Source organism: Schistocerca piceifrons, chromosome 7 (assembly GCF_021461385.2).
Source record: "Schistocerca piceifrons isolate TAMUIC-IGC-003096 chromosome 7, iqSchPice1.1, whole genome shotgun sequence".
NCBI lineage: Eukaryota > Metazoa > Arthropoda > Insecta > Orthoptera > Acrididae > Schistocerca > Schistocerca piceifrons.
In genome coordinates, this window is record NC_060144.1 from 62,641,559 (window position 1) to 62,665,233 (window position 23,675).

At 41.4% G+C, this 23,675-nt stretch overlaps 1 protein-coding gene across 1 annotated transcript in view; it reads left to right on the forward strand.

Annotated features, from left to right (window-relative positions):
- Nucleotides 1-23,675, forward strand: part of LOC124804788 (nuclear exosome regulator NRDE2) — a 158,095-nt gene that overhangs the window by 71,556 nt on the left and 62,864 nt on the right. The window contains exon 8 of the mRNA XM_047265116.1: nt 19,544-19,770. Coding sequence (XP_047121072.1) covers nt 19,544-19,770 — 227 coding nt within the window. The remainder of the gene's footprint in view (nt 1-19,543; nt 19,771-23,675) is intronic.

The window sequence follows — 23,675 nt, forward strand, 5'->3', positions numbered from 1 at the left end:
TTTAGGCATCTTGGGATTGACCTATGGTAGAAATACAAAGTTTTATTTTAGTGGCATGCTTCCTTTTATTGATACTGGATTAGCAAGAAAGGATATGAAAACATCCAAGGCCTCTAAGACTAGTGCACACAACTCTCAGCAGTTGGTGCCTGCAGGCTGTGAACTGTGTAATAGTGCTAAATTGCTAAATATTGTCATACCATTTCATTGTGACTGTTTTGGTTTTGCCTCTGCTGTGAAAAAAAAAAATGCTATTTGTTTTGTAAGTCTGTCTGGATTAATTCTTTTAATGTGGCTATAGAATCTTAATCTGTATTTTCTAATGTCACTATGGATATTTGCATATTATTTGTTTTCCTGATTGTTTCTGACACAGTATTGTTCATCTACAAGTTACGAGCCTAGAATTTTTCATATGTTTTGTTCCTATTTCTCATTGTTTTCAATGTCTGCCTTCCTGTTCCAAATTAGTGTTTCTAATTACTGTAGTCTAATGTCTTAGGGTTGTGTGCTTGGAAATGCAATTCTTGTTGTAGATATTTTGGGTAAGTCTGTATGGCATTTCCATCTTTTGACATCTGATTTGGTTTGCTTTTGTATCAATTCCATTTTATTGATTGGTTTCACTGAGATATTTAAAGTCCAGACCTTGTTTTATTTTGTCTTATTTCCCATCCTTGAATTTTGGTGCTCATTTGTTGCAGGTCATGTAAGCTGTCTTTTCAAAAGATATCTTAATACTGACTTTTGTCTGCAGTTTCTTTCCTAAGTTCAGTCTTATTTGTATCCCGTCTGGAAGGCGGTGCGTGGGTAGGAGCAGGAGCAGGAAAAATACATCAGTACTGCACGTAAGTAAAAGTGGTGTACTGGTGCCTGAATAAATGTATACAGAGGCATACATAAGTTGTACAGATGAGCACAGTCTCTGAAGCTAAGTGTCCCGGCCGTCTGCTCTTGATCAAATGGGCAGAATCTGCAGCGGAGCTTGTGGATCTGCACAGTGCCTGCTAGAGGGCACTATCATCGGTGTCGGTTGTAGTGCCAACTTAAGTACTTGAATGTAAGCGGTGGCATCTTATCTATCAATACCACATACCACATCCCTCCCCCCTGAAACGACACACCGTCGTTGAGTAGGGCTTCCGACGGCGGGTGGAGGGACCCAGGGTTGGCGCAGCTGAGGGGGCGGACAGTGGAACTGCCGGGGCGCGCTGTCCACCCACGACCCCGAATTGATTGCGAGGGGGCAAGGAAAACACCCTGTGGAAAACCTGTCCGGACCGCGCACCGCCACTGGGTATGCTCGGATGAGGAGACGGAGCAACGACCTCCATGGCAATGGTGGCGGCGGCAGCGGTGGCAGCCTCAGTGTCCATCGGTTGCGGCAGCGACGAGAGGTGCCCGTCCCGTGCACGCGACCGGACCGGCAGCGGCAATGACGGCAGGCGCGTCCACGGAGGCGCCGTCGATTTGAGGCGGCAGAAGCCGTGAAGCCTCCAATTTTGCCGGAAAACAACCAACGGCAGAAAACCGAGGACAGCACAACTGGATCTGGTTATGGTGTCGCTTGAAAGTACCGGAGGAGTCAGAAATGACAAACAAGGTGTGGCCAAGCCGGCGCAGAATGCGCCCCTGCTCCCAGTGCTGACTGCGAGAGAAAACGCGATATAGCACCAAATAATGCGGCACCATACCGAATGAGGCAAAGCAGCGGGACCATGCGGTGGCGGGTGCAATAGCTGCAGGAGCGACCGATGGGCGCGGCCATGGAGCAATTCCGCTGGGAAACGGGTGCCGTGCGGCTTAGAGTGACAGGAAGCAAGGAAAGTCCAGAGCGCGTGCTCACGAGAGTGTGTGGCATGCAACTAGCTCATGTGCGACTTAAACGTATGCACAAAGTGTTGAGCCTCGCTGTTTGACTCGGGGTGGAATGGGGCTGAGGTCAGATGGCAAATGCCATTAGCAGGACAGAACGCTTAAAACTCTGAGGACACGAATTGGGGGCCATTGTCAGAGACAATAACTTCAAGAAGGCCCTCAATGCAAAAAATAGATGGCAAAGCCCGAATAGTGCTTGTAGATGTAGTAGAAGACATAGGGACAACAAAAGGAAAGATGCTGTATGCATCAATAACTATCAGTGAGCGGGTGTCCCAGAAAGGATCCACAAAATCAATATGAACGCACTGCCAAGGCACCGTAAGAGTTGGCCACGCAAAGAAGCGCTGGCGGGGGAGCAGATAGATGCTCCATGCAAGAGCAACAGTTAGCAAGCAAATTCTCAATATGTTTATCAGTGCCGACCCAAGTGCAGTGATGACGCGCTAATTGCTTCGTCCGCACTATACCACAAGACCAGCTTGCAGCAATCTGAGGATTTTCAACTGCAACAAACGAGGTACAACCACACGAGACTGATCATTGTCAGTTCGTAACAAGATAACACCATGGTGTACGGACAAGTTGTGACGTTGCACAAAGTAACGTCGAACAAGTGGATCACAAATCTGGGTAGCAGATGGAGGCCTTGAGTATGAATATACTGCAGAAGAATCTGCAGAGAAGCATCGGCGGCTGTCGCGGAAGCAATGCGACAAAAATCCACCGGAAAACCCTCAGTTAATTCCTTACCTTGTGAATCAATAAACATGCATGACAATTCGGAAGAATCAAACACTTCGTCAGGACTGATAGGCAGACGAGACAAAGCATCAGCATTGCCATGCTGGGCCGTAGGCTGAAACTAAATTTCGTAATTTTAGTTAGACAAAAACAAAGACAACCATTGCAACTTTTGTGCAGTTCAGGCCGGAACTGGCTTTGACGGGTGGAACAATGACATCAAAGGCTTATGGTCGGTGACCATATAGAACTTACGATTTGAGAATAGTTTTGCTGGGCAGAATTGAGCAACTTAGACGCAAAAGCAATCGGGCGATCGACAGAATTAATGCGGTGTGAGAGAACCACTCCGATGCCGTGCGAAGATGCATCGACAGCCAAAAGAACTGGGTTGGAGGGATCGAAAGGAATCAAACAGTGATCACTCAACAAAGCAGATTTGAGCTTGTGGAAAGCAGCGTCACATTCCGAAGACCAAACAAAAGGAACATTCTTACGCCGAAGGGGATGCAAAGGCACTGCATTTGGTTGAAACCACATATAATATGTAATTTTGCCCAACACAGACTGAAGTTCTTTCAAGTTCCTGGGTGCTGGCAAGTCTCTAATTGCACTGAGATGTGACGGCGAGGGGTGGATACTCTGTCCATTAATCATATGTCCTAAATACTGAATCTCAGTTTGAAAAAATTTGCACTTGTCTCTGTTACACTTTAGTCCTGCCTGCAAAAGTACACTAAATAAGGCATATTAATTCTGCAAATGTTCGTCAGGCGCGCGACCTGATAAGACTATATCGTCCTGATAATTGGAACAACCAGGGACAGTGGCACACAACTGCTGCAAGTAAGACTGAAAAATAGCAGGAGCTGAAGCACAACCGAATGGAAGGCGGTGAAACTTGAAAAAGCCAAGGTGGGTGTTGATCACAAAATAGGGCTGTGACTGTTCGTCGAGCAGAATCTGAAAGTATGCGTCCCGCAAGTCAAATGTAGTAAATAATTTTCCTGCTCCAAGCTTATCAAAAATGTCTTCAGGACGCGGTAAGGGAAACATAGCTACCACTGTCTGGGGATTTACTGTAGACTTAAAGTCAGCACAAATATGGAGATGACCATTTGGTTTTTTCACACACAGTATAGGCGAAGCCCATGGCGAAGCTGAAACAGGTTCAATTACACCACTATCTGGCAAATGCGTAAGTTCAGCAGCTACGGCATCGCGCAGTGCGTGCGATACCAGGCGTGCGCGCTGGAAAATAGGCATGGCATTGTCTTTAACTACAACATGTACTGCAATGTCTGTGGCACAACCAAGGCCATCAGAAAAGAGTTCAGCAAAATCTTCGCATAGTGCGGCAACACTGTCTGCATGGTCACTAGCGGTGATGCAAGTACAGTGTCCTGAATTGCGAGGCCGAAAAGTTCAAATGCGGCCATGCCAAAAATGTTTGTAGCATCACTAGAGCGGAGCACATGGAAAGACACTGTACGGGTCGTTGCACCATACGTGGCTTGCAAACTACATACGCTGAGCACTGAGGTTTCCTGTCCAGTAAATGCAGTCAGTGTGGAATGCGAACGACGAAGTGGGGGCGAACGAAGCAAGTCATACATTGATTTAGTGAGTAAAGAAACTGACGCACCAGTGTCCAGCTGCAAGCAAACAGAACGTCCACAAATGTTCAAAGTCACAAAAAGTTTCCTTGCATCACGCTGAATGCGAGAGGAAGTGTTGGGCAAAACTTGATTCACACGACAAGCTGTCGAAACATGTGAAGCAGAAGGCTTTGAATAAATGGCATTAACGCCCATAGGCTGATGTGAATCCTAATTACGACGGATTCTGTTGTGGTGATCCACACGCGAGTCATATGAACGGGAGACAAGTTCGGAATTAGAGTTTTTCTTACTGCACACAGCTTGCACATGTCCTTTCTTATTACAAAAACAACACTGTGCCTGACAGGATGGGCAACTGTCCCGTGGGTGAGCACGAAAGCAGTTCGGACATGATTTCAGTTTCTTAGTGGGTGCCTGGTTTGAACTATGTATACGTGTGCGCGAGTGGCATGGCATATCTGGCTGGGCTGGAGGTCGGGAGGGCCCGTGTTGTGCCGTACTAACAGTACACACACCCGGTGTCATGTTGAACGCAGAAGTAGCCATGTCTAATGTATCTTGTCTGTCTAGCAAGTCCACTACTTCCTGCAAAGACGGGTTTTTAAACTTGAGGATTTGCTCTCAGATGCGGTGATCTGCCACATTCTGTGCAATAGCATCTCTTAATCATTATATCCGCATATGAGCATCCACATGAGCAATTAAAGTCACAATCAGAAGGAAGTCACTGATGATCCGCTAACCAAGATTTATTCGACTGAGGAGGGCCACACTGAAAGCGAAAGAATCTGTAGTGTGCAGCTACCACATTTACACTGTCACGGAAGTGGGAGTTCTAAGCATCAATCACTTCGTCTTACGTTTTAGTTTCTGGGCGGATGATGGGAAACAATTTCACATGCACACGGTATAACACAACACCCGCGTTGGCAATGAAAAAGGCAAGCCGCTCTGTACCTGGTATGTTGTATGCTGTGAAGTACGCCTCGAAGCTGGGCAATGTAGTCTGGCCGGCGTTCAACATCAAGATTGAAGGCACGAAATGGCGGCGCCGTTGGCAACGACGTCGGTACAGTTGGTGGCATCGGAGTCGCCAAAGTAGCTGCAGTTTGTAGTGTGACCAGTCCATTTATGGCAGCAAGCAGCTGCATCATTTGCTGAGCCTGAAAACGTACAAGATCAGACAGTGAAGCCTGTTATACTGACGCTAGCACGAAAAGAAAGCAGTACTGAGCAAAGAAAGGAAATTATAGGAAGGGAAAGGGGAGTCCTCGTTGCCAACTTTTGTATCTCGCCTGGAAGGCAGCATGTGGGTAGGAGCAGGAAAAGGTGAAAATCTCTTGGTACTGCAGTGTGAATTAAAATCACCTTTATTTTAGCAACAAGAGTAATACATAACTTTGCCTTGAGGTGCGAAGCTGAAGCAAAGTGTTCCGGCCGTCTGCTCTCGATGAAATGGGGTGAATCTGCAGCGGGGCTTGTAGGTCTCAACAGCACCTGCTAGAGGGCGCTGTCATCGGTGTCTCGTAGTAGTGCCAACTGAATGACTTTAATATTCTGTGACATCATTGCTATCGACACCGCAGTCTTATTTTAGGTTGAAGAAGCATCACAATAGATACGTTAAATGTTACAGGATTCATGTTAGCTTGTTATTTCTGTAGAGGAAATGGAGAAAGGAGGAGTTGCCGTATTTGTCAGAAACTGTTTTGATTTCAAGAATATTGATATTAATAAATTTTGCTCAGAGCAGCACTTAGAAGCTTGTGCAACAGAAGTAGTATTTCATAATAATTCCTTTATAATAGTATGTATATACATATCTCCTTCAGGAAATTTTAACCTCTTCATAAAAATTGTGGAAGCTCTGCTGTCCCACCTAATAGCAAAAAACAAGGAAACAGTGGTTGCTGGAGATTTTAATGTGGATTTATGGAAAAGCTCTGTCAGTGAACAATTATTGCAGTCAGTAACACTATCATTCAATTTAGTTCCTACTGTGAACTTTGCTACTAGGATATGTAAATGCTCTGGGACTGCTATTGATAATATCTTTGTAGACAAATCTATGGAAAAAAAGACATATCACCAAACCAATAGCAAATGGGCTATCTGATCATGACATGCAGCATCTTGCGTTAAATGTTGAAACTTGTCAGGATGAAAAATCTATTAAATCTGAGTACATGAGGGTAATAAATAAGTCAAAAATTGAGAAATTCGGGAAATTGCTCAAAGAAATGGATTGGATAGTTGTTTACAATACATCTGACTCAAATGGAAAATACAGAGCATTCATTAATAAAGTTGCCTCCTCTTTTGAGAATTGTTTTCCCCTAAAGGTAACTCAACTCACACACAAGTCAAAAAATAAACCGCGGATTACACAAGGAATAAAGATATCATGTGGGACAAAAAGGAGACTCTATCTACTATTTAGGAACAGATCTGAGGTTAAAATTGTAATGTATTACAAAGAATACTGCAAAATATTGAAGCAAGTAATCCAGAAATCGAAGCAGATTTATTATGAGGAAAAGATAATTACATCAGGTAACAAAATAAAAACTATGTATGGGTTATTGTGAAGACAGAGACAGGTGGGGTCAAAAAGGAAGAGGAACAGATAGCTCTAAAAATAAATGAAACTTAGGTAACAAGTACAGTTATTGCAAAAGAACAGATACCATTGATAACCATGCAGCTTCTCTAGAATAAATGATCATTAATTGAAACCCTCAGCTGCCGACTGGTGGTGTTGATGTATCTTGATGGGTACAGCTGAAAATTTGTGCCACAACTGGGACTCGAACCCGGGATCTCCTGCTTACATGGCAGACACACTATCCATCTGAGCTCCCGAGGACACAGATGAATAGCGCGACTGCAGGGACTTATCCCTTGCACGTTTCCTGTGAGACCCACATTCCCAGCTGTCCACAGTCTACGCACATAATGTTCCTAATAGATACTTGCCCATCCACTCATTACTCATGCACAATAAGATGACGATTTCCGTAAGAGTTTGGGCAGCCTGTGTGCATTCGCACAGACGAAGGTCAATGTCCGGGTACCCATCGAGGTATATCAACAACACTAGTTGGCAGCTGAGGATTTCACTTAATTATCATTTATTCTACAGAAGCTGCACGGTCATCAATTGTACATGTTCTCTCCAGAACAGTTACTATCTTCATATATAGTTAAATGGCTACCCAGCCATTGACCTTCGTCTGTGCGAATGCACACAGGTTGCCTGAACTCTTACAGGAATCGTCACCGTAGTGTGTGCGAGTAATCAGTGGATGGACACATATCTATTAGGACCATTATTTATGTAGATTGTGGACAGTTGGGAATATGGATCTCACGGGAAGCGTGCAAGGGATAAGTCCCTGCATTCGCACTATTCGTCTGTGTCCTCGGTGGCTCAGACGGATAGTGTGTCTGCCATGTAAGCAGGAGATTCCAGTTTCAAGTGTGGTGTCACCGCCAGACACCACACTTGCTAGGTGGTAGCTTTTAAATCGGCCGCGGTCCGCTAGTATACGACGGACCCGTGTGTCGCCACTGTCAGTAATTGCAGACCGAGCGCCGCCACACGGCAGGTCTAGCACTCGCCCCAGTTGTACAGCCGACGTTGCTAGCCATGGTTCACTGAGAAGTACGCTCTCATTTGCCGAGATGATAGTTAGCATAGCCTTCAGCTAAGTCAATTGCTACGACCTAGCAAGGCGCCGTTTATCCTTTGCTATGTATCAAATGAAGCATGTACAGTAACAAGACCAATGTTCACCAGTTGTGGATTAAAGTTAAGTATTCCAGCAGCTACGTACTTTTCTTTATAGCATTCATTACGTGTCCTGTTTCAGACCTCACGCCAGCCTGCGTGAGTTTAAGCGCGTGCCTTTCGGTTACCCGTCACTGTGGATTGGCTGTCTTGCCAGTCCACAACATCAAGTCCTGGTCGGGGCACACATTTTCAGCTGTCCCCATCGAGGTGTATCAACAACACCAGTCGGCAGCTGAGGATTTCAATTAATTAACATTTACTTCATTTCTGTTACTGGCAGCTTGGGGTTATCAGGTTCGGTGAACAGTGCAATTGAGTATCTTAGACCAGTCTGTAAAAGTAACTTCAGTAAAATGAAAATGACACATCTCCCAAAGAAGTAGCATTCATCATAAAATCCTTAAGATCTAAGTATTCCAGTGGGTATGATAACATATCAACAAAGTTGAAACTTCCTGGCAGATTAAAACTGTGTGCCGGACCGAGACTCAAACTTGGGACCTTTGCCTTTCGCGGGCAAGTGCTCTACCAACTGAGCTACCCAAGCATGACTCACGCCCTGTCCTCACAGCTCTACTTCTGCCAGTACCTCGTCTCCTACCTTCCAAATTAACAGAAGCTCTCCTGCGAACCTTGCAGAACTAGCACTCCTGAAAGAAAGGATATTGCGGAGACATGGCTTAGCCACAGCCTGGGGGATGTTTTCAGAATGAGATTTTCACTCTGCAGCAGAGTGTGCACAGATATGAAACTTCCTGGCAGATTAAAACTGTGTGCCGGCCCGAGACTCGAACTCGGGACCTTTGCCGGGGCGTGAGTCGTGCTTGGGTAGCTCAGTTGGTAGACCACTTGCCCGCGAAAGGCAAAGGTCCCAAGTTCGAGTCTCAGTCCGGCACACAGTTTTAATCTGCCAGGAAGTTTCATATCTGCGCACACTCTGCTGCAGAGTGAAAATCTCATTCTATATCAACAAAGTTACTCAAATAGTGCTCATGCGAGTTAAGTTCTATCTTAAGTTATTTGTGTTATCAATCTCTTATCAGAGGAACATTTCCAGACTGGCTAAAATATTCTGAAGTTAGGACTCTTTGCAAGAAGGGGGATAAAAAAATGGCACCAATTTCACTTTTGCCGGCTTTCTCAAAAATATTTGAAAAGTTTGTGTTCAAGTGTCTCCCTAACCATCTGAGTGCAAATGATATATTGTCCAAGTCACAGTTTGGATTTCTGAAGGGTTCTGATATAGAGAAAGCTATTTACACTTACAGTGAGAATGCACTTAATTCATTAGATAATAAATTACAAGCTACTTGCATTTTCTGTGACCTGTCAGAAGCCTTTGACTGTGTGAACCATAGCATTCTCCTAAGTAAATTAGAATATTATGGAGTCACCGGCAATGCTGCAAAATGGTTTGAGTCTTATCTAACAGGAAACAAAGGGTGTCGTTGCGAAATACCTGTGAAGTAAGCAGTCAGTCTTCATCTGACTGGGAATTAATTACATGTGGTGTTCCTCAAGTTTCCATTTTGGGTCCATTGCTTTTTGTTGTGTATATTAATGACCTCTCATCTGTTACATTGCCAGATGCAAAGTGTTTTTTTTTTTTTTTATTAAACTTTGAGAAGACCTACTATATGCAGTTCAGAACCTGTAAGAGAAGTACTTCCAAAATGAGTATAATGCATGAAGACATGCAGATCGAAGAGCTTGACAGTGTTAAATTTCTGGGATTACAACTCGATAATAAATTCAGTTGGGAAGTGCGTACCACAGAATTGCTTAAGCGCCTAAACAAGTCTGTATTTGCAGTGAGAATGATGTCAGATGTAGGAGATATAAATATAAAAAAATTTGCATACTTTACTTACTTTCATTCTATTATGTCGTTTGGGATCATATTCTGGGGCAACTCATCAAACTAAGCAAAAGTTTTTAGGATGCAAAAGTGTGTGATAAGGATCATTTGTGGTGTAAATTCAAGAACATCTTGTAGAAACCTGTTCAAGGAACTTTGTATTCTAACCATTGCTTCTCAGTATATTTATTCCTTAATGAAATTTGTTGCAAGTAATATTTCCAACCAATAGCTCAGTACACAGTATCAATACTAGGAACAAGAAGAATCGACATAAAGGTCTAAAATCACTTGTCTTGGTCCAAAAGGAGACCAATATTCAGGAACACACATTTTACATAAATTGGCAGCAACTATTAAGAACTTGGTTTCAGATAAAGCATGGTTTAAACAAAGTTTGTAAGACTTTTTGATAGGCAATTTCTTCTGCTCCATAGATGAATATCTTAACAGAGACTTTTAAATCAGCTTAAGTGAAAATATCTGTTAGATTTCAGTTTTGACAACACTTCGTCACAACAGTCAAGATTAGGTAATTTGCATATGATAAATTTATTTATACTGGATAACAGTGTTTCATTCTGACAATGTGTTAATTCTGTAAATATTAGCTGCCCCAGTTTACTGCATTGTATTAGCTAATTTTGACCATCTCCTGACAAATGATCAGGGTATTAAGTATAATATTCAAATGTTTTATGTTTTTATGTCATACTTTCTGACATGTTCCACACCCACGAGAATCATCTCAGTTTTTGGGTCTATGGAACAAAAACTGAATCTAATCCAATCCAATCTAATATTGTTATATTGTTTACAGATGCTAGGCAGTCTATATAAAACTTTCCTCGACCAAAAGTGATAAGTTGCTCAACTTTGTTTACTGATTACTGTTGGCAGCAATCTTGTGTCACTGTCTCAAGGATACAGTTGAAAATTAATGGAGACACCCGTAACCTCCTTGTTTTGCTCCCATTTTGATTACAAAGGCATCTGAGAGTTCCTCCAGAATTTAACCTTGGGCTTTGTATGGGTCAGCGTCTGTTTTATGATTGCAAGTGTTTTCAGACTGAGACCTAGTTCTTTTAATTTTTGGAAGAGTGGTTCATGGTCAGCTGTGTCATAGGCTTTTTTGACATTAACAAATGTGCAGACTAAATTTTTGCTACAAATTCTATGATGCCTTAGGATAAGCTTTAGGTTCAAGATTTGCTATGAACAAGTGCGGCCTGGGCTGAATCCTGCCTTTGGTCCTCCAATTTTTGATTCAAGCTCTTTTTTTGTCCTCTGTTGAGAAAACACTGAAATAGAATTTTGTATGAAACTGATAGTAACAAGGTTCACCTGTAGTTATTTACACCTTTCTGCCTCTCTTCTTGTGTAATAGGTAATGAATTTTTCCAGTGTTCTCGAATTTTTTCTGTTTGCCGAATGTCATACGTGATTTTGGTGATTTCTTTTATGGTGTTTTAACCTACTGATTTGAGGATTTTACCATGATTTCATCTTTCCCTATTGCTTTATTATGTTATGTCTTTTGAACTGTCTGGAAATTTCTCCATCTGGCAATAATGAATTTGGATTAGTGTCTTCAGGTTCTTGTGGTGGGAATCTAAGTGCTGCTTGTGGGCAGTTAAGTAGTTCCTTGAAATATCTGGCAAGTGGCTGGCAGTTTTCTCTATTATTCAGAGCCAGTTGCCCAGTTTCTTTCTTGAAGTAGAGACTTTGTGATTGATATGTGAGCTTTTTTTTAAGTTCTTGGAGGAATTTCATGTTTGTTGTTGTTGTTGTGGTCTTCAGTCCTGAGACTGGTTTGATGCAGCTCTCCATGCTACTCTATCCTGTGCAAGCTTTTTCATCTCCCAGTACCTACTGCAACCTTCATCCTTCTGAATCTGCTTAGTGTATTCATCTCTTGGTCTCCCTCTACGATTTTTACCCTCCACGCTGCCCTCCAATACTAAATTGGTGATCCCTTGATGCCTCAGAACATGTCCTACCAACCGATCCCTTCTTCTGGTCAAGTTGTGCCACAAACTTCTCTTCTCCCCAATCCTATTCAATACTTCCTCATTAGTTATGTGATCTACCCATCTAATCTTCAGCATTCTTCTGTAGCGCCACATTTCGAAAGCTTCTATTCTCTTCTTGTCCAAACTATTTATCGTCCATGTTTCACTTCCATACATGGCTACACTCCATACGAATACTTTCAGAAATGACTTCCTGACACTTAAATCAATACTGGATGTTAACAAATTTCTCTTCTTCAGAAACGCTTTCCTTGCCATTGCCAGCCTACATTTTATATCCTCTCTACTTCGACCATCATCAGTTATTTTGCTCCCCAAATAGCAAAACTCCTTTACTACTTTAAGTGCCTCATTTCCTAATCTAATTCCCTCAGCATCACCCGACTTAATTAGACTACATTCCCTTATCCTTGTTTTGCTTTTGTTGATGTTCGTCTTATATCCTCCTTTCAAGACACTGTCCATTCCATTCAACTGCTCTTCCAAGTCCTTTGCTGTCTCTGACAGAATTACAATGTCATTGGCGAACCTCAAAGTTTTTATTTCTTCTCCATGAATTTTAATACCTACTCCGAATTTTTCTTTTGTTTCCTTTACTGCTTGCTCAATATACAGATTGAACAACATCGGGGAGAGGCTACAACCCTGTCTTACTCCCTTCCCAACCACTGCTTCCCTTTCATGTCCCTCGACTCTTATAACTGCCATCTGGTTTCTGTACAAATTGTAAATAGCCTTTCGCTCCCTGTATTTTACCCCTGCCACCTTTAGAATTTGAAAGAGGGTATTCCAGTCAACATTGTCAAAAGCTTTCTCTAAGTCTACAAATGCTAGAAATGTAGGTTTGCCTTTCCTTAATCTTTCTTCTAAGATAAGTCGTAAGGTCAGTATTGCCTCACGTGTTCCAGTGTTTCTACGGAATCCAAACTGATCTTCCCAGAGGTTGGCTTCTACTAGTTTTTCCATTCGTCTGTAAAGAATTCGTGTTAGTATTTTGCAGCTGTGACTTATTAAGCTGATAGTTCGGTAATTTTCACATCTGTCAACACCTGCTTTCTTTGGGATTGGAATTATTATATTCTTCTTGAAGTCTGAGGGTATTTCACCTGTTTCATACATCTAGCTCACCAGATGGTAGAGTTTTGTCAGGACTGGCTCTCCCACGGCCGTCAGTAGTTCCAATGGAATATTGTCTACTCCGGGGGCCTTGTTTCAACTCAGGTCTTTCAGTGCTCTGTCAAACTCTTCACGCAGTATCATATCTCCCATTTCATCTTCATCTACATCCTCTTCCATTTCCCTAATATTGTCCGCATGTACATCGCCCTTGTATAGACCCTCTATATACTCCTTCCACCTTTCTGCTTTCCCTTCTTTGCTTAGAACTGGGTTTCCATCTGAGCTCTTGATATTCATACAAGTCGTTCTCTTATCTCCAAAGGTCTCTTTAATTTTCCTGTAGGCGGTATCTATCTTACCCCTAGTGAGATAGGCCTCTACATCCTTACATTTGTCCTCTAGCCATCCCTGCTTAGCCATTTTGCACTTCCTGTCGATCTCATTTTTGAGACGTTTGTATTCCTTTTTGCCTGTTTCACTTACTGCATTTTTATATTTTCTCCTTTCATCAATTAAATTCAATATTTCTTCTGTTACCCAAGGATTTCTACTAGCCCTCGTCTCTTTACCTACTTGATCCTCTACTGCCTTCACTACTTCGTCCCTCAAAGCTACCCATTCTTCTTCTACTGTATTTATTTCCCCCATTCCTGTCAATTGCTCCCTTATGCTCTCCCTGAAACTCTGTACAACCTCTGGTTCTTTTAGTTTATCCAGGTCCCATCTCCTTAAATTCCCACTTTTTTGCAGTTTCTTCAGTTTTAATCTACAGTTCATAACCAATAGATTGTGGTCAGAGCCCACATCTGCCCCTGGAAATGTCTTACAATTTAAAACCTGGTTCCTAAATCTCTGTCCTACCATTATATAATCTATCCGATACCTTTTAGTATCTCCAGGGTTCTTCCATGTATACAACCTTCTTTCATGATTCTTAAACCAAGTGTTAGTTATGATTATGTTGTGCTCTATGCAAAATTCAACCAGGCGGCTTCCTCTTTCATTTCTGTCCCCCAATCCATATTCACCTACTATGTTTCCTTCTCTCCCTTTTCCAACACTCGAATTCCAGTCACCCATGACTATTAAATTTTCGTCTCCCTTCACAATCTGAATAATTTCTTTTATTTCATCATACATTTCTTCAATTTCTTCGTCATCTGCAGAGCTAGTTGGCATATAAACTTGTACTACTGTTGTAGGCGTGGGCTTCGTATCTATCTTGGCCACAATAATGCGTTCACTATGCTGTTTGTAGTAGCTTACCCGCATTCCTGTTTTCCTATTCATTATTAAACCTACTCCTGCATTACCCCTATTTGATTTTGTGTTTATAACCCTGTAGTCACCTGACCAGAAGTCTTGTTCCTCCTGCCACCGAACTTCACTAATTCCCACTATATCTAACTTCAACCTATCCATTTCCCTTTTTAAATTTTCTAACCTACCTGCCCGATTAAGGGATCTGGCATTCCACGCTCCGATCCGTAGAACGCCAGTTTTCTTTCTCCTGATAACGACATCCTCTTGAGTAGTCCCCCCCGGAGATCCGAATGTGGGACTATTTTACCTCCGGAATATTTTACCCAAGAGGACGCCATCATCATGTAATCATACAGTAAAGCTGCATGCCCTCAGGAAAAATTACGGCTGTAGTTTCCCCTTGCTTTCAGCCGTTCGCAGTACCAGCACAGCAAGGCCGTTTTGGTTATTGTTACAAGGCCAGATCAGTCAATCATCCAGACTGTTGCCCTTGCAACTACTGAAAAGGCTGCTGCCCTCTTCAGGAACCACAAGTTTGTCTGGCCTCTCAACAGATACCCCTCCGTTGTGGTTGCACCTACGGTACGGCTATCTGTATCGCTGAGGCACGCAAGCCTCCCCACCAACGGCAAGGTCCATGGTTCATGGGGGGGAGGAATTTCATGTGTTGTTTATTTTGAAAGCTTTCCTGGTTTCAAATAGTTTATCCTTTTTGTATTTCCTTTTGGGCTTTGTGACGAATTTGGCTATCTCTTACCTCACTGTCAGGAATCTTTTTTAATTGTCTTATTGTTGTTCCAACTGTTGTATGCATCCTGTCAAGATTGAATTATATACTAATACTGGCTGACAAACACAGCATTTCCAGAGTATTTGCTTTGCCAGTTTTCTGTCAGAAATGAAACCAAAAAAGAACTATGCTTGTAGTGAAGTATAAAAAAAAAATTTCGTTGCCATGTATTTGTGAAAAAACCTTTAAAATTATGAAACAGATGTACAAAGGAATACGCATAATGTAAAAATATATAAGTACAGTATCCAAATTAAGTAATATGATCCTGGATAGTTTCTGTACACTAGGTGAATGTACGGATGGTGGCTTGTTGGCTTTGTTCTGTTCTTGAATCTCAGGACATTTTTTCTCCTTACCAGTGCAGCTTTCAGAGGGATAGTCTTTGATCAATTTACATATACATATACATCGATACTCCACAAGTGACTGTACGGTGCGTGACAGTGGGTTACCTATACCACTCTAATCATTTCCTTTCCTGTTCCACTTGCAAATAGAGCGAGGGAAAAATGACTGTATATATGCCTGTGTGTATGAACCCTAATTCCTCATTGTGGTCTTTATGCACTATGTATCGTGGAGAGGTTAGAACCATTCTGCAGTCAGATTAAGATGCCAGTTCTCTAAATTTTCTCAGCAGTGTTCCTCCAACAAAATGTCACCTTTCCTCCAGGGATTTCCATTTGAGTTCCCTAAGCTTCTCCATAACATTTGTATGTTGTTCAGACCTGCTGGTAACAAATCTGGAGTCTGCCTCTGAATTTCTTCGATGTCTTCCTTTAATCCGACCTGATACTTGAGGAATACTCAAGAACAGGTCGCAGTAGCATCCTGTGTGTGGTGTCCTTCACAGATGAAGCACACTTCCCTCAAATGCTTCCAATAAACCAAAGGTAACCTTTCTCCTTCCATACCACAACCCTCACTTGCTGTGCAACATTATGCCCAGATATTTAAACAACATGACTGTGGCAGGCAGGATACTGCCAATGCTGTATCCGAACATTTTGGGTTTCTTTCTCCTACTCATCCATATTAACTTACATTTTTCTTCATTCAGAGCTAGTTTCCATTCAACACACCAACTAGAAATTTTGTCTGAATTTTCTTGTATCCTCCTAGAGTCACTCAAATTCAACAACATACTGTACACTATAGTATCATCAGCAAAAAACCACAGATTGTTGCCCACCCTGTCCACCAAATCATTTATGTATATAGAGAATAATAGCAATCCTATCACACTCCTCTGTGGCGCACCTGATGACACCCTTGTTGAAAACAACATACTGGGTTCTATTACTTCAGAAATCTTCGTGCCACTCACATATTTCATATGCTTGTACCTTTAATAGCAGTCTGAATTTGCGCAAAACATCTGAAACAATTTCATGGCTTGAGCCAGTTGATAAGCCAGCATCCCACCAACTTCTCTGATTCTGATTCGGTGACCTTCGATAGTCATTTCTTTCACTTTTTCACAGTTTCATCAGTTGATGTGCTGGACACAACCCAGTCATCTTCAGTGTCTTCAAGGTCTTCTTTGACATGCTTAATAGCATTCATAACTCCTTGTTTTACTCATTGTAAGTTCAGCAAAACCAGTATCTAATATTTCTAAAATTTTTATGCTGTCTTGCAGTATAAAGTTTTACACAAAGTAAACAATCACCAACACTACCAAAACACCTGTAACCTGTATGGCAGCTGATGGTAAACTAAATATTCAGTATGTCTAACATTGTATAGATAATTTTCAGACATGTTTATCAACAGTGACAAAAAAGTTGTACAAATCAGACTAATACTGTATTGTGTACAGTGTTAATGCTTTTATCTAAAACTGAACGCTGCCTGTGTGTGTTTGCATGCAGCATCGCCGCAAAGTTAAAGTGTGCGCAGTGGAAGGTCTGTAGAACTTTGTGAAACAGTGTGTAGCAGCACCTTGTGATGTAGCTGGGTAGGCAGAGTATGGACTTGCCAGCTTGCTCTTGAGTTTACCAACAGGCTGACCTCACACTTATATTTCACTTTTTGTACATAACAATAGTTGCCCAGTTTTATAAAATACATAACTATTTTTTTTTTATTTTTAACAGAAGCATACACCTACACTATGTGATCAAAAGTATCCGGACACCTCCAAAAACATACGTTTTTCATATTAGGTGCATTGTGCTGCCACTTACTGCCAAGTACTTCATATCAACGAACTCAGTATTCCTCAGACATCGTAATAGAGCAGAATGGGGTGCTCCGCGGAACTCACGGACTTTGACTGTGGTCTGGTGATTGGATGTCATTTGTGTCAGACATCTGTACATGAGATTTCCACATTTCTAGACAGCCCCAGGTCCACTGTTTCAGAGTGGTAGTGAAGTGGATACGTGAAGGGACACATACAGCACAAAAGCGTACAGGCCATCTGTTGACTGACAGAGACTGTCGACAGTTGAAGAGGGTCGTAATGTGTATTAGGCAGCCATCTATCCAGACCAACACACAGGAATTCCTAACTGCATCAGGATCCACTGCAAGTACTGTGACAGTTAGGCGGGAGGTGAGAACACTTGGATTTCATGGTCGAGCTGCTGCTTATAAGCCACACATCAAGCCGGTAAATGCCAAATGACGTCTCACTTTTTGTAAGGAGTGTGAACATTGCGTGATTGAACTGTGGAAAAATGTTGACAGTAACATCCCTGTAATGGACTGGCCTGCACAGAGTCCTGACCTGAATCCTATAGAACACCTTTGGGGTGTTTTGGAATGCCGACTTCATGCCAGATTTCACTGACCAACATCGATACCTGTCCTTAGTGCAGCACTCCGTGAAGAATTGGCTGTCATTCCCCAAGAAACCTTTCAGCACCTGATTGAACATATGCTTACGAGAGTGAAATCTGTCATCAAAGCTAAGGGTGGGCTAACACCATGTTTAATTCTAGCATTACCGATGGAGGGCGCCACGAACTTGTAAGTCATTTTCATCCAGGTGTCTGGATGCTTTTGCTCACATAGTGTATGTAACATTTATTAGTATTTATTAGTAAAGCTAATTTTTATCATTGTTTGTAACGCAGATACTCTAGTGAATAATCTTACAAAATATTTCAGCAATCGATTTGAGGAAAACTAGTCCATGAAATCTTTCTCCACCGAGTCCCGAACGGCGATCTGCTCTTGTGTCCCCCACTTTAGAAATCAGTCTTTGAGAAGGAATGAAAGCATCCTCTAAGCAGAACAGATCATTTTGTCTTCCCAGAATTGGAGAGGAGGAGATTTTCGTCCCATTACAGGCTAATGTCAATAGAGCCAAACATCAGCTGCTGATACTGTGCTAGATCTCTGCTGTAGCTGTATTCAAACCAATGTTTCGTGAATGCTCCACGAATCATCTCTGCAGTAGCCAGTAAATGCATACATGATTTTTTGACTTTTGCTACCTTCTATATCTGCTTCTATAGAACAATGGCATTTAACGTGTTAGATCAGTGACAGCAAAGTGATTGTAACCACAACACAGTTGACACGAATTGTTCTGACTTCATGCCCTGCCCCACCCATCAGTTCCCAGTCTTCCTACAACCCCAACCCACCCCGTGTGCCTGTGAGTGTGTTTATGCTGTCCCCCAGATGGCAAGTAGGTTTGTGGTGCTTTGTGAAAGACATTGTGGTTTAATGTCTGTGGGACATGTCAGAAAAAATTGTTTATCTTCGTATAATATTGTAAAGTTTGTTAAGGTAAAATTTTTACACTTGTAATGGGCTTGAAGTGATGAAGATTTTTTAATGTTCTGTAATTTTGTTTTCTTTTAATACTAGTGTTATGGCTTTCATTTAATGGTTTTTAAGTTCCAACGTGCTGTTTGTGGCACTGCTGTTCTTTACTGTTCTGTGATTTTAAGTATTTGACTGTTTTTGGTAAAGATTTTAAAAGTATTGATTTTATTTTTGACTGGTATTGTTACTGTATTAATTGTTGTATTTTTGATGATTGGAGAATATTGTAATAAGTACGAAAGATTTCTTTTATCCTGATTGGGTGCCTCCTTTCCAACGTTTTCTTACCGCTGCAGGAGGAGTCGAGTGCCAGTTTTCTATATGCACTGTAACTGTTCATTTGCAATTCATAGTATGTATACATGTATTTTGACATGGTTCTTGTATTTTTGGAAATAACATTTGACCATCTGGTACATAAATCTTGAAACGATATATTTTGTGTGTTTGGCGTATGCTTAAAAATTTGGTAATACCTGTATTGTAGTTTATTGTAAATTTGGTTTTCTGTCCTGTAGGATGATTTGAAAGTGGATCCCAGCTCGAAACTAGTCATCAAGTAAAAGAAAAGTGAAATTTGCAACTTTTGCTGACATGTAATTATTCTAGAATGCTGGAAGTTCATACACTTCAAAATAATTGACTGGTTGGTTTCAGTGACAGAAGAAATGAAAGTTATGAGATCGCAGTTGCCATTGATGACTTTATGGGCACGCGTTGAACGAATCCGTGAAGATGCTCATTGGCTGCCTGTATCTGACAGTGAGGAGTCTGAGGATCCTCAGCGGCATGTAACTGGGGAAGACATTGCAGGGATGGTCCATCCTATTACTGAACCTATGCTGAATTTCAGGCTCATCGCTGTGTGCATCTCACTTCTCAAGGTGAGTCTATGCAAAAAAAGTTCGTACAATATTAGCCGTAAAGCAAAATTTGAGAAATTATAATTCTGTTGTAAAAGGCTGCAAGAAAAACACTTTGGTTTTCTATTATTTTTTATTTTTATTTATACTAGCCTTACGAGTTACCTTAGAAGAAAGATTAAGAAAAGGCAAACCTACGTTTCTAGCATTTGTAGATTTAGAGAAAGCTTTTGACAATGTTAACTGGAATACTCTCTTTCAAATTCTGAAGGTGGCAGGGGTAAAATACAGGGAGCGAAAGGCTATTTACAATTTGTACAGAAACCAGATGGCAGTTATAAGAGTCGAGGGGCATGAAAGGGAAGCAGTGGTTGGGAAGGGAGTGAGACAGGGTTGTAGCCTCTCCCCGATGTTATTCAGTCTGTATATTGAGCAAGCAATAAAGGAAACAAAAGAAAAATTCAGAGTAGGTATTAAAATTCATGGAGAAGAAGTAAAAACTTTGAGGTTCGCCGATGACATTGTAATTCTGTCAGAGACAGCAAAGGACTTGGAAGGGCAGTTGAACGGAATGGACAGTGTCTTTAAAGGAGGATATAAGATGAACATCAACAAAAGCAAAACGAGGATAATGGAATGTAGTCAAATTAAATCGGGTGATGCTGAGGGAATTAGATTAGGAAATGAGACACTTAAAGTAGTAAAGGAGTTTTGCTATTTAGGAAGTAAAATAACTGATGATGGTCGAAGTAGAGAGGATATAAAATGTAGACTGGCAATGGCAAGGAAATCGTTTCTGAAGAAGAGAAATTTGTTAACATCGAGTATAGATTTAAGTGTCAGGAAGTCATTTCTGAAAGTATTTGTATGGAGTGTAGCCATGCATGGAAGTGAAACATGGACGATAACTAGTTTGGACAAGAAGAGAATAGAAGCTTTCGAAATGTGGTGCTACAGAAGAATGCTGAAGATAAGGTGGGTAGATCACGTAACTAATGAGGAGGTATTGAATAGGATTGGGGAGAAGAGAAGTTTGTGGCACAACTTGACTAGAAGAAGGGATCGGTTGGTAGGACACGTTTTGAGGCATCAAAGGATCACAAATTTAGCATTGGAGGGCAGCATGGAGGGTAAAAATCGTAGAGGGAGACCAAGAGATGAATACACTAAGCAGATTCAGAAGGATGAAGGTTGCAGTAGGTACTGGGAGATGAAGAAGCTTGCACAGGATAGAGTAGCATGGAGAGCTGCATCAAACCAGTCTCAGGACTGAAGACCACAACAACAACAACAACAACAACAACAACATTTATTTTTTTAATAATTCCTCCCACTTTATGTCACCCGTTACGTAAGAGTTTCTTTTGGCATCCATTAGTGAAATGTCACAATGATATTGGAAATGTTGCTCGCTGTGGCATTGTTTTCTCTAGAGGATGAGGGAAGGATGATCTGGCACCAGATGTGCCCCCTTAGAATCTCTGTGGTGTAACATTTTATTAGCTATCAGTTCAATTTATGAAACTGAAGATTATAACTCAGTGTTGCACTTCTTTCAGATAATTAATATGAAGCGTACAACATGTAAATTTACTATAAAGTTATAATATTAAGTTATAGTACTTACATTTCATTTTCTTCAGATATCGACAGTTGAGATGTATTTTCCTATAAACTAATAATTTCTTAGTTTTTAATATGAGAGACATTTTTGTAACAAACTTCTGAAAGGATAGCACAGTAATTGAATTTTCACTTGCATTTTAATGAATATTTAGCAAATCTTCTGAACACAAAACATACAAACTTGCTCAGAAATGGACTGCTTAACAGCTGACACTGACAATGGCACAGTGTATGCTGCCACTAGACTATAAATAACAGACAGCAGTTATATTATGCTTTTAAAAATTGATTATTTTCATTCATACTACAGTTTCAGTTATATAAAGTGTTATTGAAATGATTATGAATGTAGGCAACCTCCATACCCGCATTCATAGGAACTGCTGACAGTGCCCTGGGGCTCAAATTGTATCTGTGTGGTTGAGAAATTTGCAAGGACAGACACTCTAACTCCGAGTGACCCACCAGTGGTGGTGCAGTCAGTATGTGAACAGAGTTGGTTGGTCTGCCAACATTCCAGACCGCTCAGAGTATCAACTGTCATAAGGTACTGCCCATGGGTGACCACCAATGTAGCCAGCATCCATGAAAAGTTTTGTTCTGCGTGTATGTACCCAGACCACTGTGGGGGGGGGGGGGGGTGTATCATCCAGCTTGTCAGATCCAGACATAAACAGGCTTCCCAAAGATTGGAAATATGTTTCATGCAAACAGAATTTTCATTAAATGCATCTCTCCTTGGAACATTATAGTAAATGCAATTGATAAACAATTAATTTCAGACAAAAATAATTTTCTTTTAAATAAAAAAAAAAATTGATTTTGATGCTGACATTCACACTTGATCTTGTATAAAGCTGAATAATTTACTTGGTCAGTATAGCTGGTTACTTGTTATCTTGTTACTTTCTGGAACATTCTAAACAGTAGTTTTATAAAATATGATAATATTATGCTATCCAACCAGCTAAAGCAACAGCAGAATCATGAATAACAAAAGTTAACAGTAGTAATGGGAAAATACTGGAAAGTAATTTTGTTACCAAAAAGTTTAATAGGTAACAAAACACACACGCACACACACACACACACACACACACACACACGCACACACACACACAAAATATCAAAAAGGAGCTTATATCTTCCACCTACTTTTCTGCATAGTTACAAGTGTTCTCAACACCTTTCTCCCGTCATGGTACCAATTTCACATGCCCTGTTGTTGTAGAAGTCCTTTTAATTGGATTATAGCCACATGTGGACTGTTGATTTCACTTCCACATCAGTCGCAAATTGTCGGCCGACCAAGAATTTCTTCATGGGACCAAATAGATGAAAGTCTGACAGTGCAAGGTCTGGACTGTATGGAGGATGCTGGATGCTTTACCGCCTCGCACACAAATTTTACAGTTTTCTCACAAACAGGAGCAGCATTATGGAGACGAGCATCGTCATTAAGAAGTTTGATACTGCCTGCTTTAATTTTGTGACGTTTGTCACGAAGGGCATGATAACAGCTTCACTAAAGTTTTAATACAGGCAGCAACATTCTCAGTGGTCCTGTGTTCAGCAAAGTCCACCAGTAACACACCCTGCATGTCCCAGAATACTGTCACAAGCACTTCCCTAGCAGATTGAGCCACACTGATTTTTTTTTATTTTTTATATATTTATTTATTTATTTATTTTTGCACTGGGGAACCAGCATGGTTCCACTCCATAGAGGCCTGCTTGGCTTTGGGCATGTAGTGGTATGGCCACGGCTCATCACCAGTAATGCATTAACTGATCCAAGCTTGTCTTGATTCGTTGGCCCCTGTGGTTGTCTGTCAGGTTATTTGACTCCCAGTGAGCACTAACTTAATGAAATTTCAGTGTGTCATGAACAACATTGTACACTGCACCACTGGAAATGTTGAACTGCTGTGATAAGGTTTGCACTTGTACATGCTAATCATTCAAAATTGCTGCCTCAGTAGCTTCAATATCCTGTGGGGTTGCAGCTGTCACCAGCTACCTGGAGTGTGGAGAATCGTTAAGGTTCACACGGCCCTCTTGGAAGAGTGTGCACCACCTGGAGACATTGCTACTGTCCGTATAGTTGCTCCATACATGCCATGCGTGTCCCTGTGAACTTCAATTGGTTTATGGCCTTCGGCCCACATATATCAAATGAAACTTTGTTGCTCTTCACAAGTTGATGACAGTTAACACGTGCGCCATGTTTGTTTCATAGTTCAGGCTTCTCTCACTAGGGCACCACATGAAAAAGTACCCTCTGTAGTGCAAAATTAAAA